Genomic DNA, 23,951 nt, shown 5'->3' with positions numbered 1-23,951 from the left:
ATATAAACCCTGTCCACACAATTAGGGAACATGGAGTCAGCTGGCGTTTATGAATGATTCACCTGTGGGCCCAGACTTGGTCAGTTGAAATACCAGAACCAGCATGTGCCTCACACAGACTTACAATGGACCTTTATAAATAAATGGCTGCATTCCCTTGCATTTCAAATTCTCCGCCTCTCCTCCGCACAATATGCTGCTTTTTAAGTATTTGTCTTTAAATATAGAATAAGCCAGATTGCCTAACTGTTATTTTTCAGCTCAGATCTTGAAGAAAAACAAACATATTGTACCGAGGTTTGCTGGGGCCCGTTTGGGGGGGTTTAAAGAGCCACACATCTCGACGACGTTGATGAGGGCTGGTTATTTAATGATTAACAGCCAACTGAATAAATAACGTGACTGTTGTATAAAGACTTTCCCCAAAACAGGGTAATTCCAAGGCGATTGGATTTCTATCTACTTTCACGGATAACTGAGCATGGTTTGTGACGGATCAAAGGTGGTTTCTGGGGGCCTCTAAAACCATTGATTCTCTGTATTGGGATGTTAGAAAGCAGTGGGCTTGTTTTGATCATGGCACCTCACAGGACCACACTGCTGGGTCTTTCAATGAAAAAATGAGATGGGCTGGCACCCCATTATCACTGTACTCTGCTGGGATAGCCTGGAGATCACTGGGGTGGGGGGGGGCATTTTTCTTAGGATTCCCCTAAGAAGGCTCTGGAGGGCCTGGTCCGTCGTCTGTTCACATGCATTGACAGCACGAACAGAAGGAAGCCTTTGAGTCTGTAAAAACAAACAGGGCCCTACAATAGGGGGCGAGATTAAAATATGTAATAACTGTTTTCAGAAGTTAAAATATGGCAAGTACAGAAGTGTTACTCGTCTAATTTGTGGCCCACATGGATGGCTACATGCGGCGTGAATTTAATAAAGGCATTATACTGTGAAGCAGCGCTTCCCATTCCTGTCAGCTTTCAAATACATTTGTACAGTGCCAAGCCTGTTCAGTGCTTTACCATTTCTTTGTGTAGCTGCGGTGCATATTAATAACTTGTGATGTTATATATGTTCATATGGGCTTAGTACATTGATAACATATTGATAATGTACTGTGTATTGATTCCATATATGCAATTTCAAAAAAATCTTGTATTCACTCCCACAAAATTGAAGAGCAATTTAGGATGTGGGGCAAGCAGATTTATCAGCATCTTGTGTAAATTAGGAACCCCGTCAACCTTTAAGATAAAAAATATTTTTTGCATCAAACAGTTATTTCATTCTAAACATTATATCTCTTGAATATAATAAATCAAATGTAATAAGTCACTTATATAAAATGTCTACCATATTGTGTGCTAATCATCTAAGCATGTAGTGTAGTGTAGTGTACTGTAGTATAGTATAGTTTCTGTATTTTTCTCCTAACATTATTCTCCTAGCATTATAGTCTTTCTTCATCCAGGTGGAGGTCATTCAGCAGCTAATGAGTCTGCAAAATACAGTCTAATATCTCTAAAAGAGGCAATCTTCAAGCACGGCAACACATACCTACTGTGTAAGTGCTATATAAAGGGCCACTGCTTTTCATTGTCTTGGCAGAGTTTAATCCAAAGAGTATAAATCACCATCAACACCTGCAAGAGCGATGATATTCTGTCAAGAAGAGCATACCAACAGAAAACAAGTACTTTTACAGCTGAAACTCTTGGCCGATGGATTTCTTTGGTCTGGATGAATATTTTCCAAAGTGAAAAAATATTGCCCTGTCAATGAAATATATGAGGGTTATGACATTGTGTTCCGGGGGTCAGTCTGCACGCTCTCTGTTTCTAAGATTTGTTATATTTTAATACTGTACTACAAAAGCCTTTTCATCTTCTCTAAGTCGCAGTTAAGAAACGTCCCATTTCATTTTTTCTTCCTCATTCTTTTAATGCCTGAGTCACTGTACGGGTGATTTGCGAAGCACAACATTTCCTGATAGTCTCACCAGGAACAGGAACATGCTAATTTGACACATTATAATGAGTCTGGCCTATTGCTCGATGTTTCGAATGCAGCAGGAGCGTCTTATGAAACAGCAGCTCCAGTCGTGCTGATTTTCGGACTGACGGCACAATTTACTGAATTCTGGGGTTCCAGCAGATGTAATAACTGACAGGCTTTGAATTTGAAAAAAAGAGCGAGTAAATGGAAAATGAATCGATGTGGCAACGTCTTTTAGTTTCACGACATCTGCCTCTTGCTGCGCATGTGTCTGCAAGTTGAGGAAACATCAATGGCCTTTCTGAAGTTTGTTTTCTATGAGACATTGATGAGAACAGAAGTGTCATCCTCTCCGCTCCCGGTTTTCATCCCTCACGCACTGCACAGGCTGCAGCAGTCATCACGCCAGCGATCAGCAACCTGGCTCCCAGGATTCCTGTGAGTGTTTGGTGCATTTCGTGTGCTTTTCCGTTGAGGCGGTCGTGGCAGACATTGCATCATACCAAATGCAGCAAAAAACAAATGATATATGCAAAAGATGATGTCTACAGTAGAACTACCAAGTGCATCAAAACCGATGGTGTTACAATGTCACCTGATGAAGTAAATAAATATATATACAAACACATACATATACACACACCCCACGCAAAGTCACAGTTACATGCATACATACATGCACACACAGAGGGTCCAGGTGAGTGTATTGGCTGGTTTTGATTAATGCTGGGTTACAATCCCTCCATCCCCTCATAATTTATGCCTGTGTGTGTGTGTGTGTGTGTGTGTGTGTGTGTGTGTGTGTGTGTGTGTACATGTATGTACATGTATTTAGTTAACTCTTAAGTGGTCCTTAATCAGCAGAACCTATAACCTGACCCTCCCCAGTCCTAGGCAATGGCCTTATTAGAAAATAATTTTTCCATTACAGACCAAAACTCCTGCTTCCAATAGAGTTCTGCAGTGTTTGAGTATATTCCCTGCTGGCTCATATGATATGTTAGCTTTTTGAAGACACTCTCCTTGTTAAGTCTTTTACGTTATGAATTTTATGATGTTGGCCTCTCCGTGGTCTCCTTGGATGCACTGTTTCTTAGTAATGACTGAAGACTGCATGTGTAACTATGCTTCCCTCACCCTGGACCTGTAGCCAGTCAGGCCCATGTGACTGATGTGTTAGGAAAATGGGAAGGCAAACTGAAACACGGACTGCCTTAGCGCAGGGTCAGCACCATTAAACAGGAGGACTCACATGGTGTCGTTTCTGACCCAGTTTTTAATCAACCAATCAATTGACCTCTAACGAACTGTCGATTGAACTAATCGCATGATTCAGGTCACTTCAAATTGCCATGTTGATTAATTTATTTCATGTCTGAAACATGACATATACATATTGTTATTATTTACATTAGTTGTTTAACAAATGAACGTAATAATGACTAATGGTACAAAATGCTGATGGGTTGGCGCCCCATCCTGGGTTATTTCCTACCTCCGGCAGCTTACGGGATAGGTGCTGGATACTCACTGACCCTACATAGGACAAGTATGGATAAGATTAGTTCTAAGATTAGTCTGAATAATTATTAATGTTACTATGGAAGAGCTCTGTGAGTATCAGGACATTAAACTTAGTTTCCTCCACCACTATAACAGGTTATAGTTAGCAAAACACTAAATTCCATTTGCTATCCTGATACAAAAGAAAAAAATTCAGCATTTTTTTTTTTAATTGACAGAACGCCCCAGTCCTGGCAAATTATTTAAAACTGCATCATTTTCCCCCCTACTCTAACTGTGCCCCCTCAGAATTTTGGCTTGCATGACACCCCAGTGTAGCATTGACCTTTTTTCCTGTTTTCCCAAAAACTACATTCTTCTTTGTAGTGTTTTTATTGGCGAGTTTAAGAACCAATACAGAAAGAGTGACCCAAAAGAGAGACTTGGGAAAACCCTGGATCAGACATACAATGGAGGATCCACAACCTAAAACCGGTGTGGAGGCGAGTATCTGTCCGTGGTGCTGAGTTCAGGTTTACTGGGTTTCTGTTGAATGGACCGTTCAGATGGCTACTCTTCCTCTGGCTGATTCCTATCATGGCCCGGAGATGAAACCCGAAAGGGATCTGCTGGTGGTTTAGGGGCAGAGGTGTGTGTGTGTGTCGGGGTGTGGGGTATATGCAGGTATACCGCTTCTAAAAAAGCTGATTACTGTATACCCACCTAATAATTACCAGAAGTGGGTACACGCCATTATACGGCAAAACAATATATCTACCTACCAAGACAGCACTACACCACACAGGTAAGGTTTATAAGAGTTGCCTAATATATGTTTTATATTTTTAAACAACCTCAACAGTAATCAGGGTCTAATTTTCCTAACAGGGGTTGAAGGTATCTGTGCTTGTCCTATGGTCACGGGCATCTCATGTGTGGCAAAAAATCATTTTAGTTATTTAAACATTTTCAATATGCATGCTTTCCTTGTCTCCACGTTGCTTTATCAAATGGAAGCCTTTTTGTTTAAAAAATAAAGAAATCAGCATTAATCGTATATATTAAACCACTTTCAACATACCGTACACCTGTGCACCAAAATAACCTAATACTGCTGAATCTTTTGCCCATTGTTTTTGTCGCATATTTCATCCCCCCAAGAGAAATTTCTCATACAGATTCATGACATATGGGTAACACTCGTCCTTATGATGTTTGCCAGTTGTATCAGATTTCCTGTTTGGGTACTGAGAACACTATTCGTTGTTTTATCATTGGTATAAAAACTCCATCTATTCAGATTTATATATAATATTTATATATATTTATATATGTCGTGCGGTGTTACTTTAACGCCCTAACCCATCTCCCGGTATCGCCCATGCAGTGCCCACCTTTTCCTTATTGGCATGATCTCCCTGGCCGCTGACACGCTCATTGCGCCCCAATGCACACACCCATGGAGTTCCCGATGAGTTCACCTTCGCCTTGTCACCCCCCTGTCCCTTGACTGAAATCTCGCTGCTCTTCTTTCCGATTTTTACCCATAATTTTCAACGAAATCGAGCACGGACTAATAAACCATTGATCGATATTTCCCCTTTATCTTCTTTGTCTTTGTGCGGACGGGAGGCTATGAACAATCCTTTCGGTTTTATACCCTAAGAGAGCACCCTGCCGACGTCCGTAGATACGGTAGAGGCAGAAGCAATCAGGCATTACGGTGATATTTAACAGAAAGGTAATCTTCAACATCTACTATCCGCCCGATCACCGGCTGTTTTAGACAAGCCCAACATGAACGGATAGGCGCGGATTCACCGTCCGTGTGCTGCGCCTTTTGGGGAGATGAAATCAACATTGTGACACACACGTACTTGTGTCTCTTTCGGCGGAGTTGAGGAATAATAACAGACATGAAAAACCAAATGTGTGGAATTATTTTATCTGTTTGGCTGTTATCGGAGGTAAGTTACACATTTACTTTTTTAGAAGATGTTTCTAGCCGTATTACCCAGCTGTGCATTTTACTCTAATCCATAATCTAAATCTAAATGTATAATTATACAATACATGCATGCATGTCTCTGTCGTATGCTGTGCATCGTATGCTGTGTATCGATGCACTTGCTTTTTGGTTTTTGTTTGTTATACAAGCCGTGCTCCATATCCCGCTATAAGCTTTTGGCCAAATGTATAACAAGACATGATCCGTATTGTGCAATGATTGTCTTTATACTTTTCTTTCTACAGGCGGTAGGCTATGCTCAATTCCCTTTGTTCATCAGGCAATGAAACTCTTTACAGTGTAAAGAAAATAAATTCAATACATGACTGACAATTGCTTTTTCGTGGAGCATTGAGATTAAACAGCAGACCACAACAGCAGCATTTAAGAGAAACAAAACAGTGAATCTGAGAAATTGCGTAAAGTTCCGTGAAACTCTCTCTGGCGTATCATTAAAACATAATAAGAAAAAGACCCCAAACTGCAATAAAGTTACCGTTCAGGTTATTTGTCACTTATTTCCCAACGGGCACAATGAACTGTGTTGCCTATTGGTCTCGTACAGTCGATATAGTGCGGAGTGGAGATGCAGTCGGAAGATGTCATGTACATTATGTGCAGTCTTGCTTTGTAACCATCCTTAATTTCATTACGACATTACGATCCGCTTAAGACACGCTTATGGTGATCTCTAAGTGGCCGGCTTGCATTTCATTTTAAAATTCCGTATGAAGATCACATATTTGTCATTTACCAAATAAGAATTATTCTCACATTTCCTTTCCCGTATACGTTTTTATACAGTATATCATTCTCATGACTTCATTCACTTCCCTTCCTTCCCTTGATCTACCAAAAACATAGGAAACAAAAATGCCATCAGCCTCTTAACAAAAGAAAATATAGAGCTGCCACAAGATATGAATACAAGTCAATTATTAGACGGGACAACACAGAAAATGCGTACATTTTCCAGTACAGTATTTGGAAGATGAGGAGTCTGGGCGTTGAAGTTGTGCGGTACTCTCACTGTTTAGCTTACCATGAAATGTACTATTAAAATGGGTTCAGGCAGATAAATTATTAATCATTTAACAGGATAGTTATTATTGTCTTAGTTACAGTTCTCGGTAAAAAACATTATGCATAGATACGCGCGCTAATCTTTCTATATTTGTCTTTGTAACCGAACAACTTCTGCCAGGATGAACAGAGCGGTGTATAGTTTTGTTTTCACACTCCCAGCTTCTTCAAGGATACGTCGCTGTTAAGGCAGCTATATTAAGGTCTTGTTATTTACCGTGTTTGTGGAGGTGTAGTTTTCAAGATGAGTTGTTTAAAGCTTCCTCTCATATATTATCTCTGCTTGAAATAAAAGGTGGGTCTTTAACAATGTAACATTAAGTACTTTAGTCTTTTTTTGATACTGCTCAATGGCGTTTCTACTTATCTGTCTTGCCTTACTGCTATTAATAATCCTGCTGTTACTTTTCCTGCTTGCACCTTTCCCATTCTACAATGGTACACCTTAGACTGGTCAATTACAGGGCTCTCACAGTGGTCAGGTGAAGCATACCAATTCTCCTAACTGGATGTTTATAGCAGGAAACCTTGCAGGGTATAAGGAGAGCATGCAAGTTCCACACACTCAGAGCAAATGTAGGATCCGAACTCACAGCCCTGGAAGTGTGTGGCAGGTGTTAACCCACAGTGCTACCAGTGTTTGACAAAGGCAAAATTAAAACATTATCTCAGGCAAATTGTTTCGTTGTGTTCTCTTTGGGGTTTTTTTTTTCAGTTTCCATTGAAATTCTTCTTTATATGTGCTCCAAATATAGCACCAAATGCTATATGCAGAGCAAGGACTATCAGGAGCTGCTGTTTCTAAGTCTGCTGCCAGGTGTGGTTTTAGAAGAGTGGTGGGTAACTGAATGAAGATTTGGTCTGATCATGAAATAATTGTTCTAATGAAAGCAAAAGACCTCCTAAATTGTGGTGTCCTATAGTGTGTCCAAAGACGGCCTCACATCCCCCACTGAAGGAGTACCCTGGCTTGTTCCCTGAGATTCCCACAGACCGATTTACCCTGCATTGGACAGGAGGTTATGGAAAATGCATACTGGAGATGACTACTGTTTGTAAAAGGCTTTCAAGAGAGGTGTCTTCTGACCCCGGCTGTGAGTTTATAAATTACGCTTCGCGGCGTTTGATGTTTTCTGGAAAAGGCTAAGAATCCCCATGCAGTTTTGCAGCGTTGTTGCTCTGGACCCTGGAGCTTAAGCAGACTGGATAGTGCCATAGGGGCAGGAAGCACATGTTTATTTAATAGGCTGCACGACATAATCATTTTTGTGCAAGGGCAAATGTGGGGTTTCATCACGCTATCTGGACAGTGCTGGACAATGTTAGAATTAAAAGTCAAACCCACAAAACTGATACAAACTAGGCTTAGCTTCCTGTGCTCTGTGATTATCACTATATGAGCTAACAGAAACCCAATAGTCTATATTGTTACAAACAGGCATCGGTCTTAGGTAGAAACAAAGCATACACTCCATAAAGCAGCCCTTAGGAAAGGTCTGTGTGGTTCCCAGCCTTGTCTTCTTTCTACTGCAAATCCTTCCATTCCATTTATGGAAGAAACAGGAAGTACATTTGGACATTAAGTTACTAAAGAGAGCTATGCATGCGGTTGCACTAATGGGAATTTCGATTGTTGCACCGTTGAGGTCGTATGGAACCTACTGTAAATACTTTTTAAAAGCATCCTGTCAATAGACTGTGTGAAAAACACAGTGTCTTAGTAATCTCCAGTTTCTGCTGCAGTCAATATTCTACCAGCCAACAAACATCAACCGTCATTGTTGAATTATCATTACCGAAACACCGATGTTAAGTTCATCAGGCTGACGCCTTGTTAGTAGCAGTAGCTCATGTTTACCCTAGTGTCCTGCAACGTCTGTGCTCTTCTCTGAATGGTGGCGCGTGCCGCTAGCAGCAGCTTGCTTTGTTTACATGTGTGTGTGTGTCCGTTACGGATACAGTCGACCTGCTCTGTCTCATTATCTTGAAAACCTCAATCTGTAACTCAGTCAGAAAGCATAGCAACTATAGATCAGGGTTGATACAGGACTTGCACCATATGAATTAAATTAATTTGTTGGCTAAATGAGCAGAAATTACATGAGTTTTTACATACACTTCTGTTTATGGACAGTTAAATCATTGCAGCTACATTAATTTCTAAAATGATCTTACATCATTCTTCAGTCTAACTGCCTCATTACTGGAGCGAGCAGCAACTTTTGAACTTCTGTTAGCAGTTTTCTTGGGAGTCCCACTGTGTTTTAACATTTGACAAATTCATTGATCAATTCCTCCTAATATGCCGCCTTTGCCTACTCGGGCTGGATTGTTCAGATAATAATCTACCACAGAACTGACGGAGGTAGGCGGATGGCAGTGAATGTGGGAGTTGTGTAAATTTTTGAGCATGGCTCAAGATTCGGGCATTGTTTGTTTGTTTGTTTGTTTGTTTGTTTGTTTGTTTAGAAACATGGCATTGACATCTCTCTGTTTCCCTGACATTTTCCATGACGTATGAGTGCCATGAAGTGTCTATCACACGCACAGCATACGTAAATAGGCCTATCTAATGACAATCGAAGTTAGTTTTGTATGTCTAATTCAGAAACGGCTTTTTGTTTCGGTAAATCTATTCAGTCTGTTGCGAACCGACTTTCTTTCTACTTTAAATTTCCTCCTAATCTGTTTAGAAGGATTGTGTACCAGTTAGCTAAGGATGAGCGAGTATGCTGGGATATGAATGATAGCTAGTTATTAAGGCATGGCTTGGGTACTGAAGCTGAGTTTTCTCATGCTTCCCGTAACCCACATCACCCCTGTCTGACGCCTATAGCCACGGCTCCACTCGAGTGAATTACTGTTTCCCTGGTAGACCGCCTTGTCACGCACGTGCAACGCTCCACATGAAGATGCTAGTATGCCTGGCTGTTCTAGAGTGAACTGGATAACGATCCTTCCGGGATTATCAAAATCCGTAGGCGGGGTCACCATCCCTGTGGCCTGGACCATTGGTTCAGTATTGTTGCTGAAGGACATTGTAGCGTGAAATGAAATCGTGGCACTGAAATGAATCTGCTGGCTGCCAAACTGAAATGCTTCGCTTCAGCACTTGAGTAATGAAAGCCAAATCAGATTAAATACATTGATTTAAATGCTGTTATCTGAATAGACAAGATGTCGCTCTGAAAAAGACATTTAACAGACAAAGATGTTATTTTTGTTCTGGATTTGAAGCGTTGCGACAGCCTCTTCCATAATCCCTACTTTCTCCATCCTCCATATGGATACTTGTGTGCGTGTCTGTGTTCGTACGTGTGTTATTGTGAGATCCAGTCGGTAATCTGGTATGATTTTAATATGTTTATTTGCAGCAATCATATGAGTTTGGTAATTATGTATTACTATCTGTACTTAAAAAGAGTGTTTTGATTGCTAATTATAAAATACATTATTAAGAGTCGTAAGTCTGATTGCGTGATTGGCGCTCTCTGGGTTGAGTTGTGGGGCGTTTAATATAGCTTGAAAAGTGGCTTATCATGATTGAAGAGGAGCCTGAAATCAGTTACTGGCAAATTTAATTTCAACACAGTTCACTGCACTCAGAAGATGTATATATGGTTATTATAGCTCCAAAATTGATATTTGGTCATTAAACGACACCTTGACTACTACTTGAATGCTACGAATTGACAGGAATATATATGTGTATATATATATATATATATATATATATATATATATATATAAGATATGAAATGATATACTTTTATGATGACCTTTCTTCATCTGTCGGATGGAATCTGTTCTGATATATAGATATATAATATAGATAGATAGATAGATAGATAGATAGATAGATAGATAGATAAATGTAAGGATATATTTTTATGATGACAGTGTAAACCCAGATTATTTGTCTCATGGTGACACAATGACCAGTTCTCCTTGCCTCCAGCGGGGGGCACTCTGGCTCAGCATCTGCACCCACTGCCTCCCATTGTTCATTCTTCCAGCGGCAGCTCAGGGGGACTGGTGTCCCTTTGTCGTCTCCTGCGTGTGTCCCGCTCTGGCGGTGACAACCTGTGCGCGTCTTCGGCGCCCACCACTTGTAAACAAAGCCGGCACCATTGTGCCCGAGCCAGCCATGACGGAGAGGTCCCCCCCCACTGTGGCTGTCGACGAGGGAACATGTCATCTGACGTGATGACCTTTCTCCATCTGTCGGATGGAATCTGCATCTGGCGTCTTGGCTGATGATGAGGCGTGGAGGTGTGATGTCTACGCTTCTCCAGGGAGCCATGTGCATTTATGTTGTTGTGAGATGTGGAATTGCACATATATATATATATATATATATATATATATATATATATATATATATATAGTGGTATATATCGTGCTTCTGCTGGCAGAAGGCTACACTGTAAGGCAGGCTACTTCCAAGAACAAAGAGAAGCAGGAGACACTGGGAATGACCAAAAACCAGTCAGGTAGAGGGCAAAAGCAACATTCTAGTGCCACAGGTGACCGTTAACTTATCAGACACTGCCTCATGAATCGGAGGATGACCTCAAGTGACCTTCAAAAGGAACAGGAAACATTAAGTGGTGTGAAGTGCACTGTTAGAACAATTTATATCAGGTTCCTAAAAGCAAGAATGAAGACCAAAGTCAATGAAGATCCAGGTAAGAGCCAGACTGGAGTTTGCAAAAAAGTAGTGTATATTTTACACAGAAGCATACCTGTAAATTGTGAAGAGTGAAACTGAAAATTGTGAAATATTTTTTATATTTAATATTTATATATGATTACACACATATCACATATACGTATATACCATGTACAGTGCAGTTCAAAAGGCAGTGTGTACTTGCTCAGAAAAAAAACATAATTTAACATCACAACATTTGCTAATTCCTTATAACACAAAAATCACTAGCAAGAATTCCTTCACCGACATCATGCTTTCACACAGTCATGTATATAATTTATTTGTTCAGAGTTGATGTGGTTGTTCATGCATCTGGGGAGTTTCAGTCTTTTCTCTCCATCATGTCTTGCTCTACCAGGGATTCACTTTTGATCAAAGCCATTTCCTAAAAAATTATAACTATTCTGCTATTTCCTGTCAAGGTCCTGGCTAATCACTTGTGAAAGAGATTCAAGGGGGGTGTTTTGGGGGTGGGGCACTGGTTTTATGGTCATCTTTGAACCTGGAAGGATAACAGCTTGACACAGTTACAGCTGAACGGCAGTCGCTCACAGCCGGGTGCAGTGAGAGGGTGATGTGCCACCATGCTTCGGGTCCACATGCCGTGACCTTGCTCAGTGTAGACTGCATGTAAATCAGTCCATTAGTAGCGAAGTATTTAAATGAGGCGCTTTTTCTTCAAGGACGCGGGAGATGCCTGTCAGAGACTCAGGTGGTAGATGATTACACATGCGAGTCGTAGAAGTGACTCACCAAAGCGGCTGCTATATTTGCATGTTGGTTGGTGAAGGCCATGTTGTCTTGGGGGAAGGATGAGCTGTGGTGTAAGTCGTTTTCTGTTCTCGTTTTATAGATAGCGGGAGGCTATCCGGAGTATGGACAACAAACAGGATGTTGGCAGTGGGTAGTGGGGGAGGATTAGCAGCGTCCAACTGGGGTCTAGGTAAATGGGGGCGAATAAGACAATGTCTATATATATCTGTATCCTGATGGCCAGTGACCTCATCCCCAGCCCCTTACAAGGCATTTTCCTGCTGTTGGTAATATGCTCATTCATGTTCTGTTTACGTATTCGTCCGATGCATTTATCCAAAGCAACTTCTAATAAAGGCCTACTGTTTATGTGTGCCCCTAGGGACTGGAACCCACAACCTTTGTTAGTGCAATGCTCCACTTGTTGAGCTGCAGGAGAGATCAGGGGGGCTTAGCACACATGGAATGTTCCTTCAAATTATATGCTACTGGATTACATAAACCTTATTGATCTGAGGAGAATGTAATATGTAAAGGTTAATATGGATCTGAATCTTTAGTCTGAAGGCTGCCTGACCCAGGAGGGAACACTGTTACTGTTGCCTTTAGGCAGTACGATTCACTTAAATTGCTTGGCAAACTAATAACCGTAAGTCCAACGAGGTGCAAAATTGTTAAAAATCACCATGGATTTGAGTGACTCCTCTTGGGCCTAATTTCCATCCTGTGCGAATATGATATCTGATAGCCAAAGTTTATAAGCCATTATTTTCCTGTCAGGAGCATCATGGGTAAGCCGGCACTCTTGTGTCCTATTCAGATGGACAAGGGTAAATTAACTTGCGACTGGATAAATGATAAAGAAGTACGAGAGAGAGAGATTTGCCACATCAATGAAAGATAAAGGGCTCTTTTTAATCTCCTTGGGAAAAAAAATAATGTTTCATGAGATAAAAAAAGGATCATGAGGATTTTATGCGTACAGCAAGCTGAAATTGTGTTACACAGCTGACAACACCTTACAGTTAAACGTTTACAGCACAATATACTATAAATGGGTAAATGGATGTGTAATTTAAGTATGTGACACAACATACCGCCAAGCAGATATCTTGGCTATTTTTTTCTTGTATATATAGTATTTTCCTTCCCTGCTGTTGGTAATGGATGTAAATTTACATCCTGCTATGTAGAGGAAGACAGAGCTGAAATTTCAGATCCCGTATGTGACCGTGGAGTGGTTCATTTTCAATAAGGAGCCCTGGGGTCTTTGAAGAGTGCTATATGTTCAATTCTGAGCATATGCTGTTTTTACCCTAATGTAAAATGCTTCATCTAAATAGCTGCAGTGAACTCCTAGCCACATAAATGGAAGGTAGTGCGAAACTGTAAAGGTGTAAAAATATCACCATGGATACGGCTGGTCGCCATTCAGGCAAATTAAACGCTCGCCTGAAACAGATCGCCTTCTCTGACCTGCCCGCATATAATATTACGTTTACATGGTATCCCTTGGCGACTTGGGCCACTACATGTAACCCGGCTTCCGTTAAAATGACAGGGACTGATGATGAGGCTGGGAGCAGAGGAGAGCAGAGGCCCAGTGGCAGAAAATCCGTAAACAGCGCTTTCGCAAAAGCCTGCAGGTGAGAGCGTAGCTTCACGTGTGGGGCAGATGCACTGGGTCCTCAGGGTGACGCTAACATGAGACAGCTCAGTGTAACCAACAAGGAGATGGATAGGTGATCGATTGATAGGCCTGGGCAGTTACACAGATGCAAAAACTAGAAGATGGACTCAATGACACATTGATCGATGAACAGACTGATAGACAGATACATCAGATAGTGAAATACAGAGAGATACAGACTGATAGAAAGAAGAGTGGATAAATAGAGAGATAGGTTAATAGATATACAGAGTGAATGAAAGTGAAGGATAGACGAGCAGATAGACAGGTTAATAGGTCAGATTGGCAGTTATATAACCAGGCATACAGATGAAGAGACAGAGAAGTTGGGCAGCTTGATACATAGACTGGTATGTTCATTTTTGCAAAGGCCGACATGGTGACCATTTTGGTGTTCTTGAATGAGTTTTCTATGACATACAGGAGCATATCAATCCACAAAACTGGCTTGTGTTTATAAGTACAGAATAGTTTGTGCAATCAGATGAATACATTTTCACTGTCATTAAGATCATATTTAACAAAACTTACTTTAATTACTAAAGATGTTACATGAGATAAACAAAAAATGCAATCTGTGATTGATATCCTATATTATTATGAATTTATAAATATGATTTGGATTTATGTGTGAATAACTGTCAGTGTTTCGAGTCTTTGAGTTTTTTTCCTACTTGTGTAAATTAGTTGCTATTCATTGATGGCTTTTCAATGAGAGCATTCCAAGTACGACATGGTCTTGGGTGTGTAGAGTCACCATTCAGCACATGATGATTACAGGTACGTTCAACTGGTAATGGATGTTCATTGTGAAAAGGGTTTATTTCACATTATTAGGTCAAAATAACTCAACTCAAATGCACCCAAAATCCCAAAAAAGATATAAAAATACCTGCAATTGTATCTGAATCAAACTGACTCTAAATATGTTCAATATAATTTTTTTTTCCATATTTATTAAGCTGCATAAATTTGTGTTTGTTTTGATTGCAAGATTCATATTTTAGAGCTGCTCTAAATTGTGGTTGTCACACAGACCCAAAGGCAGGAGACTGGACTTTTATTGAGGAGATCAAGTCCTCAAGGGGGGGATCGGCAGGGGGGGGATCGGCAAGGCGGGATCGGCAGGGCAGGATCAAGGCCGAGGAGACGAGAGACAGGGTTATCAGAACGCTCAGTACGGCACATTAGATGGTAATGATACTTCCCATCAGCTATTCAGGCTAGCTGGGTGTTAAACACTAGTGTGGACGGGATCACTGATTGGCTAGCCCTGTCTCACAGGGTGTAACAAAAATCACCAGTCCACCAAAATATGTGTTGTGATTTTACTTTTGATAAAAAAGAATGTAGCTGAGAGTGTGTAGTGGTCCCAGGTCACCCTGGATATTTACGGGATCTTTGTTGGGCTGAATGAGTTTGGGCCAGATCTTCGGCACTTCAGTGGAGGACCTCGACGCATGGAGCACTTTTCCGTAGCTTGCTGTGCATGTCAAGTGTTCCTGTGCGTCCCCATGTGTACACATGTCACCAGTCTGCCCAGTTTCATCTAAACTGGTTTGAGGATTTCTGACATTGATGTGACATACGGATTAACTTCATCTCCTTTTTCTCTCCCCTTTTGCCTTGCAGTGTATAGAAGCCAAGAAATATTGCTGGTATTTTGAAGGTGGCTACCCCATATATTTTATGTAAGTATGTGGTTCACAGGCAAGCTGAGTGTCTTTCTGTTTAAATCAACAAAAGTATGTCAAGCCGAAAGTCTATTTTCAACCTGAATGGCCAAGGATGGACCGTAAATTGGGCAAATTAGAACAGGAAAACTAGTTTTAAAAAGGCACAGTGATCCTGTTGTGTAAACAAAGATTGCCAGTTAAATCTAGGACAAGTGTGAGTTGATATATAGAAATAAATGATCACAAACAGAAAACCAGATAAATTTCAGAATTAATCACGCTCATCTCATGTGAAGTACACCGTCAGCATTTTCACAAAGCTGTAAGAAATACTAAGATCCAGCTAATATTTTGACTAAGGTGCCATGGCGTTTTTTTGGGCATTAATTAAATTTGTGCTCTGGAGGAGCTGCTGGCCTGCAGAATCTTCCCTGAACAAACCTCCTGTTCAGTGAGGATCGCATTGATCCTGAGGTGTTCTTGGCAAACACACATTGGGCTTCTCCACATGCCGGTCGCACACATACGTATTCACTCAATGAGTCACGCATGAAGGCACCGTGTCCAAGCACTGTGGTCGGATGCCACCATCCGTAAAACAATGATTGTTATTACAGGTCGATTATTTATTCGGCACCATCGTAAATGGGCAAATAAGACAGATAAAGACATATTGCTTGAAGTTATTGAGTAGCTCATTCTTTCTTTTTTTCCCAGTATAATTAGATGCAGTTCAGATTGAATCCCTTTTGGGAAGAGCTACAAAGGCCTCATGGAAGGGTAGCACCTCACAGGAAATCTCTCTGATTCGTGTTGCCTGAAAGAGCAATAACATAATGTTGCCAATTTCTAACCCTGGTCTGTGGCCAGGATGAAGGATGTGATGGTATTGTTGTGGGTCTGGGATCGCACCATTAAATTCTGCCCTCTTATGTGAACCCCCATTAATGATGGAGGGGGCTGCAGATTCCAGGTTTGGAAAGAGCTTTACGTGGGAGAATGGAGAATGGAGGCCCCCCAGGAGACAGACAGTGGTCTATTGCACAGGAACCAATTTTAAATAGAAGAAAACTACAGCGTGGCTGAATTGAGGGGAAGGACTGGCATTTTCAGAGCGGGTACAGATGGCCCCTAGACACAGCGCTGTGGGTGGCGTTTGTATTATGCGCCAAAGCAAGACAGTCCGGGTTACGACGCCCCCTGTCTATTGTGATGTGCCGATGATTGAAGGCAGGACTCCTGAAATGGCCGTGATGGAAAGCAGAGGATAAGAGATCGAGATATGAGTCGGGGTGGGCATGTTCATCGTCCTGATGTCATTCATCTTCACTGGGATTGGCTGCTGTTCTTAATCAACTTTTTAACTAAAATATAAATATAGGAAGTGGTTGGGAAATGAGGCTTGTGCCAGCCAACCTCCTTTGCTGGACTCCAGAATCCACCTCAACGTTTGGTGTGGGTGGCTCTCTCAGCTATCCAGGTCCCGGGAGAATCTCTGAATGCTTACCGTCTGAAACCTGTGACCTATAGCACACACATGTCGCTAGCAGAGTCCTCCCTGCCTGAGCTACGAATGCTAGATCAGCAACTCACAGGTTTAAATAGAACTGACCCCGGCAGCTCTGGTACACAAATTATTATTATCCTTGCTTCTATAATTATTTTACCAATATTTACATCTGCAGTGGGTAACAATTCAATTCGAGTCAAATTTTTGGCTGGGAAATTTACTGGAATTGTTCAGATCAAGCAAAGGAACTACAACACCAAATCTCTCTGGGCTTGATCCAGCCAAGTTGCAGAGAGTATATTTTTTGCAGACTGCAAGTGTATCCTACCTTCAGCTGCCTCACAAGAGGAAGATTTTCTTTGCTGTGTGAATGATGAGACTTTATTAGGAAATTCACCTGCATCTTAAATGATTTCAATTTATCAAAGGTATTGAACAAAGAATCTGATAAGTTCTTAAGTTGTTCCTGTGCAGTCAGTCAAACGAAATCAGGTTTATCCAGAAGCCAACTGACATCCCACTGACATTTCTTTCCCCGGATGGAAGCAGAATCACACATCCTGGAAACTTGGCAACAAGGAGTAAGTTTATCTGAGAAAGTTTCAGGATTAAGAAGTAACAGGTTGGGGCTGAACTGCGAGGAAAAAAATAAAGGATAATCAAATGGCAGGCTGGGGTACTGGGGTGGGGTGTGGCTCAGTGGGTTATGGTGTCTGTGATCAGGACGTTGCCATTTCAAATACCTGGGTCAGCTGAATGATTTCACTGTTGGGCCTTTGAGCAAGACCTTTAACTCCAGTTTTTTCGCTGGTACTTGTGACTAGTGACATGGTGTATTGCAACAGCAATAAAGGGTTCTCATCATCATCATCAAAACCTATTATCACTGTTTCAAACCAAACACCAACATTTTACGCCACCTTACTTTGAGTAAAAGAACATGTGTGAATATGAGTGAAACTCCATGATTCTGGATGATTCTGTGACGTATCTGTGTCTCCCCACCCCCTGCTGTCAGTTTGGTAGCCTTTTTCATTCCAGAAAGGATTTCATCTGATTTTGCATTGGTAGGGATCCAGTAGAAACCTCTGTAGCTATTTATGTGAGGTGAGCATTTCATCTCCATTTTGGAGTTGAAGGACAGGTCATTCTCAGTGCTTTCATTCCTTTGGCTATTTGTGCAAAAAGCAAAATAATGCATGGGAAATGATCTCAGCATAGCTGCTGTTAGGGGTTGTATCCAGACGCGAGTTTGTCATGTTGTCCCCCCCCCAGGGTAATGACTGCTTGTGGCCAACAGGGGGCCTTAAATCCTTGGGGGTCCCCACACAAATTTATGGTTTGGATGTTTGTTGTATCTGTTTCGTGACAGCTTAGCCTTGCTTTCAGCAGGAAGGGTTGAATCATAGCCCTGGGACTTTCACTCAAGGCATTTGGGGTGGGAGGGGTCACGTCAGGGTACTGCAGTGCAGTGGTGAGAAGGAGCCTATGAACCAACAGACATACTCGCAGTAGCATGGTGTTTAAGGGCCAAAATATTTTTTGGTCTCCAAAAAGTTTTGCTGTTGGACTCAAAGGAGGGTAGACATGTATTGTGGTACATGTAGTTTAAAATTTCTTTGAGGAAGCCATTGATCAGTTGCAGTAGGTGTTAAAACTCAGTCCTTTTGAAGTTATTTTAAACTGCTTGTTGGTAAATATGGATTGGCAGCCCTAGTGAATAGCACCCCCCGAGGCAGCAAGAAGCAATGCACAGAGAATCTGAAAAGGTCTTACTCCAGAATTTCATTTGACTGGTATTTGATTAGCTTGTCGTTACATGCCTGTGGCCTGGTGTGGACAGCTCTCCGGGGTGTCCAGAGCACTGCCTGTTTTAAAGTCAGGATGCCCACCTTCACGGCTGACCTTCAGTCGACAGGGCGCCTGAATGTTATGTTATTTTGCTGATGATTATGCTGGCAGTGAGACCCATGCCGCCAGCTCTGCTGACTTAGCTGGAGCGTGGGGCTCCGGCATGTGATCCAGGGCTGAGTTATGTTGAACTGCTGCTCTTCCATCACTGCTCTGACAGGACCTCCTCCAAATGCCCCAAGGGCCTCTTACCATGGCAAATTATCCGCTAAAAACTAATATGTGCACATCCAGTGGTTAGGGACCAATTAGGCCTCGCTACCTTTTCATATGTTTGCCACTTGTATGGAAAGCAACGTACAGTATAGTAATTTACTGTATTAAAATGCATTTTCAGCTTAAGATATTATGCCTTATGGTTTATCGGAACGTTACCCCATCGTAATCTGAGGAGAGGCTGTACTGTCTTCCAAATCAGTTGATATTGCAAATATAACATATCTTGAATGAAAACTTAGGCTACACTGCAACAAAACACAATTTATTTCTTCTAGTGATTTCCAGGAATTTCCAGTTCTGCATCAAGCTGCTCGTGCTGTAATCCAGACCAGGCCCCATTTCAGCGTGCTGTACACTGCACTGATGCATTGCACTCAGTCTGCTGTCTTTACACACTTCAAGCTACAAGACTTTGTGGCAGAGAGTCTGCCACTGTGTATCTCTAAGCCAAACCAGTCATATGGTATCTATGCATAACTCTCGCTCACTATTGGCTGAAATTTTCTCCGTTGATGAAGTACTGAGTAACACAGAGTCACAGAGAAATATTTAGTACATAGGAGTATAAGCAGAATATAAGAGCAAGCAGGTTACTGATGGTGTGAAAATAACGGAATATAACAGACTTATTTCCAGATGTTTTTATCTGTTAACCTTCATTTAGATAAAACATCGAAAGATCCGTAGGATATACCGTAAGACTCATTTCGCCTAATAAATACTATCAGCTATCTGCGATGCCTGCTGTGAAATTAAATTTAACGGAGCCACACTCACTTTGTGAATAACGATTGGATCTGTTCACAGACACGTCCTCCTCAGCAGGTAGCTGTGTCTTAGATAAGAATTTTACCCCTGAGCCGTACAGAGGCTTTAAAGCGTACTTCTAATTGTGGTCTTTGTGTTGTTTAACACCCGCGAATAAATTAGATTGGAAGCGGGTGTCCGAGGCCCGGTGTTCTGTAGGGAATTTAATAAATGGATTTCATCTTTCCCTTTGCTGATCGGAAAGGAATCGCGGATGTAAAAAGATGAATACAGGCTTGAAGGGGAAAATGACCTCGAAGCATTTTATTTAAAGGTTGAGGCATATGGGAAACTGTCAGAAGCATTTTTTAAAATATGAATTTAGATCAGAACTATCAAGTTTACTTTCTTCGGTGTTCAGATTCCAAAAAAAGACTCTTTGTCGGTTAGAGCCATTGGACAATGAAGAGGATGGGCATGTCTTCACTCGGGATGGTAACCGAACGTTTTTGGCTCGGAACCCCTCTCTACCGGAGCCGTCAAGTAATTAAAGCCGCATAAGCAGCTGATCTGTGCTGGGAGCAGAAAGCGAAATTCATGCCAGGGATGTCGCCCGCATGTACAAGCAGTCAGCAGACTCTCTATAGCCATGGAGGTGCCATTTATCCAATGCTCTGCCCATGGAGTCACGTTCAAGCATCTTGTCCTCAGAAACGTATAATTCATTCTTCATGACAGGGAACATGGTGAATATGAAAGTGATAGCAGCTGTTCTCATATTGCAGGGTCATGTTTATGTGTAAATGTCCTGAGCATATGCTTTTATTCAAAGGATTACCCACTTCTGAGAAAGCCAGGCCAAGGACCCCTGAAAGTAAACTCACTCTGTCAACCATGGGATTCAATCCTGCAACCTTCCGATCACAGACACAGCATTCTAACCTACATGGCCATACCCTCTGTATGACTCATGTACCTGGTGCATTAGTGTTCCGCAGGCTTCAGGACAGTGATTTTATTGGTGAATCACAGCAATTTAAGGTGTTTATTCCACTGGGTCAGTTTAGTATGTTTCACACACCCGGCACATCTGCAATTTATAGCAGAAACTGTACTTCAGGTAGAAGATTGCTTGTAAAGCGCCACGCCAGTCTACCACGGATCTCCACACCTATGTGTCATAAATTATATTCCCTTATACTACGGGACCGTTGAATGCTTGAATCTGATTGGCTGACGAACGTTCTGAGGTGTGCAATTATTTTCAGATAAACGCACGGCGAACGTAGTTCCAGGTAGCTCTCTTGACCGCATTACAGTTCCATATCACTTCGCATAGTTAACTGTAATAACGGGAATTAGCATACAGTACCTATACAGCACACAGGACTAACAAAAACAACATGACAGACGATTTTCCGAAAGTAAATTTTAATATTTACGGTGAATATGAAACTTTCAACAACTGGGCTGCAGCAGTATTAGTTAGCCTAGTGTACCAACTTAAAGGCTACACATGACATTTCTCACTAGCGAGGTAATAACAGCGCTGCATCTTAAAGCAGACTTACAGTTTAGAGACGGTGCTTCAGAACACTGTTGAGGGACACACAGAGGTAGCCTAATTCATACGAGCTCTCTCTCTCTCTCTGTTTCTCTTTCTCTGTGTCTCTGTCTCTCTCGCTCACTTTCTAATAACTTCATTATTAACTGCATTAGTCTGCTATCAACGGCTCAAGCCTCCATTGCCAGCTTTAAAATGACGTTTTGGAACTAGCAAAAGAGTCGTTGGATGAGATGCGGAAGAAATAATCCTACTCACAATAGCGATTTAAGTAGAAAAACCGGACGAATCCCTTGAAATATATCATCTGATCGATGTCTTGAGGTGTGGCAACCGTAGTATAAGCGGAATAATTGACTCCGGACCGTGTGAATTATTCCTTACTTAATTTCTTCATCTATTAAATGAGGTTTTTGAACATTCATGTACCTTTTGTGTCTGACTGCTCATCTTTACATTATTCATCTTGACACAAATATTTTGGTTCCTCGGGTGGTTTCAAGTGTTTGTATTTGCAAATTTGTCTGCGTCAGTCAGAACGTACTGATGCATTTTGGGGAAAATAACACGTAAAGTCTCCCTGACCGTTCAGGACGAAATGCTGCCTAAAGTCAAAGGAGTGAGGCATCACTGGGGAGAAGCAGCAGAAGTTGCACTTGGCTATTTAGCTGTCGGTCTGTGACAGTATGGGGCCGGTGTGCAGCTCGCATGTGGAAAGAGTGTTTAATGAGGCCCACTCACCTGCCCGCCATTGCCACCCATTCCTCATACTACTGACAGCACTTTAAAATAAACTCTCACCAGTGGTGGAAAGAGTCTGTGTGAGACTCTGTCACTTAATTCCCCGGATCGAGCATTCCGCAGCCGGGAGCAGTCATCCGAAAACAGTGGCAGTCAGCATGAGCTCCGGAGCCTCCGGAAGCCGCAATGTTCCTTTCAGCTGGACTTCATTAACACCGTCCCCCCATGGTTGGTGACAGGCCCTTGTCCAAGCTTAGAGTTCCCAGGCGACACCCCCTCAGTCACCCCTACCCCACCGTCACCAGACTTGTCTGCTTTTGTCCACCTGCATCTGGAGGAGGAGAGGTTGCCTCAGAGAAACAGGGACCTCCACTGTGTAGTAAACGAGCCCAGGAAAGGTGAAGGCCAGCCAACAATTGTGCTGAAGATCACTTTTAAGATCAGTGCTGGTGCCCTCGGTTCAGTCAGGGAGCCTCTACTTCCTGTTTCGTCTGAGATTTTGCCCCCTGGCATTTCAGGGAATGTCTTCAATGCAATTGAATGCAGTTTTCCTCCAAAGGGGAAATTCACGTGTCCTTTTAGCACAGGCTGCCTCGCCCTCAGTGCCACTCTTGGGGGGGGTTGATCAAATCGACAGCGTGTGATTAACAGCTGGAGAGACCTGATACGGCGGATTAATTCCTGCAATCAGTTTACTCCGATAAATGTATTTGAGTAAATTACTCCTCCTGGTTTGATTGTCTTGAAAGCAGGTGAATGAGGATATGGCATGTTTACCTTTCTGAAATCCCATAGTGCATTGCATGTGTGTCTCTTGCCTGCAATGGGTTGGCATCCCAACTAGCCTTATGCCCTATGCTATCTGGGATCGCTTCCAGGCCCCCCCTGCTCCATGACCCTTATTATTTTTTCTGGTGGGAACAGTGTGTAACTCAACCAGTTAGGACTTTGTGCCTGTGCCTACAAATCCTGGGGTTAAGGTCACTGCTGGGCCCTTAACCTCCAGTGGTTCCACTGGTTCAGATGCTAAGCTTCTGATAGAAAGGTCTTCGGCTCAATTCCCAATGTTGGCAGAGTGATATCACTGTTGGACCCTTGATCAAGGCCCTTAACCCCTAATAGGTCCTAGGGCTTTCTGACTCTGCATTCTCGCAAAAATATGTGTCACTTTTTATACAAGCAACTGCTAAATATATGTAATTTTTTTATATTCAGTCTGTGGGAAAAGCCCTCTCGACCCATGGAAGGAACCATTCACCGTTTTAGCAGGGTGACACGCAGGGTCTTGAACATTACAGAATGGGGAAGGGGGGTGTATCCACACTACAGATATCATGCGCAGTAAGGTGCCGGTCGAAGCATGTGGCACCCTAGACGAGCCTCATCGCTGGCGCCCCCCACCCCAGCAAGCCAGGCTGGGTTTATCAGACTGGAGGTAGAAAAATCTGGGTTGGAGTGCTGGGGGTGGAGCTCCTGAAAAATACTGCAGATACATCATACCCCAGCACTGCCGTGTTTTACTGAGAGGATGTTCACCTTTGAATTACCTGCCCATCACTGCACCAGCGGCCCGAGCCCTGGGACCGGTGTATGTACCTCAGTCAAGTGTCCGTCGGCCTGCCTGGGGCCAGGACCGATCAACGGGCTCAGACAGAGGAACACGTGACGCTTGTCAGACTTTCAAAATGCAGGGAACAATTCGCCTTTCAGCCGTAAATTCTGCCTGCTCTTTGGGTCAGTCAGCTCCTCCATTCATCTCACTGCCTACCTCTGCTTTTTTCATTTAGTTTTTTTCTCTCTCTATCTTCTGCATTTTCTGCTGCTCGTGAAGCATCTG

General features: G+C 42.3%; 1 protein-coding gene across 2 annotated transcripts in view; it reads left to right on the top strand.

Annotated features, from left to right (window-relative positions):
- Positions 1 to 4,937: 4,937 nt before the first annotated feature.
- vopp1 (VOPP1 WW domain binding protein) overlaps positions 4,938 to 23,951 on the top strand; it is a 46,895-nt gene continuing 27,881 nt past the window's right edge. The window contains exons 1-2 of one of the 2 annotated variants that reach the window (XM_048976885.1): positions 4,938 to 5,465; positions 15,379 to 15,437. In XM_048976885.1, coding sequence (XP_048832842.1) covers positions 5,415 to 5,465; positions 15,379 to 15,437 — 110 coding nt within the window. In that variant the 5' untranslated portion in view covers positions 4,938 to 5,414. The remainder of the gene's footprint in view (positions 5,466 to 15,378; positions 15,438 to 23,951) is intronic. The other variant, XM_048976886.1, reaches the window with a different exon arrangement.

This window comes from Brienomyrus brachyistius, chromosome 15 (assembly GCF_023856365.1).
Source record: "Brienomyrus brachyistius isolate T26 chromosome 15, BBRACH_0.4, whole genome shotgun sequence".
Taxonomy (NCBI): domain Eukaryota; kingdom Metazoa; phylum Chordata; class Actinopteri; order Osteoglossiformes; family Mormyridae; genus Brienomyrus; species Brienomyrus brachyistius.
This window is presented reverse-complemented; position numbering and strand designations above follow the sequence as displayed.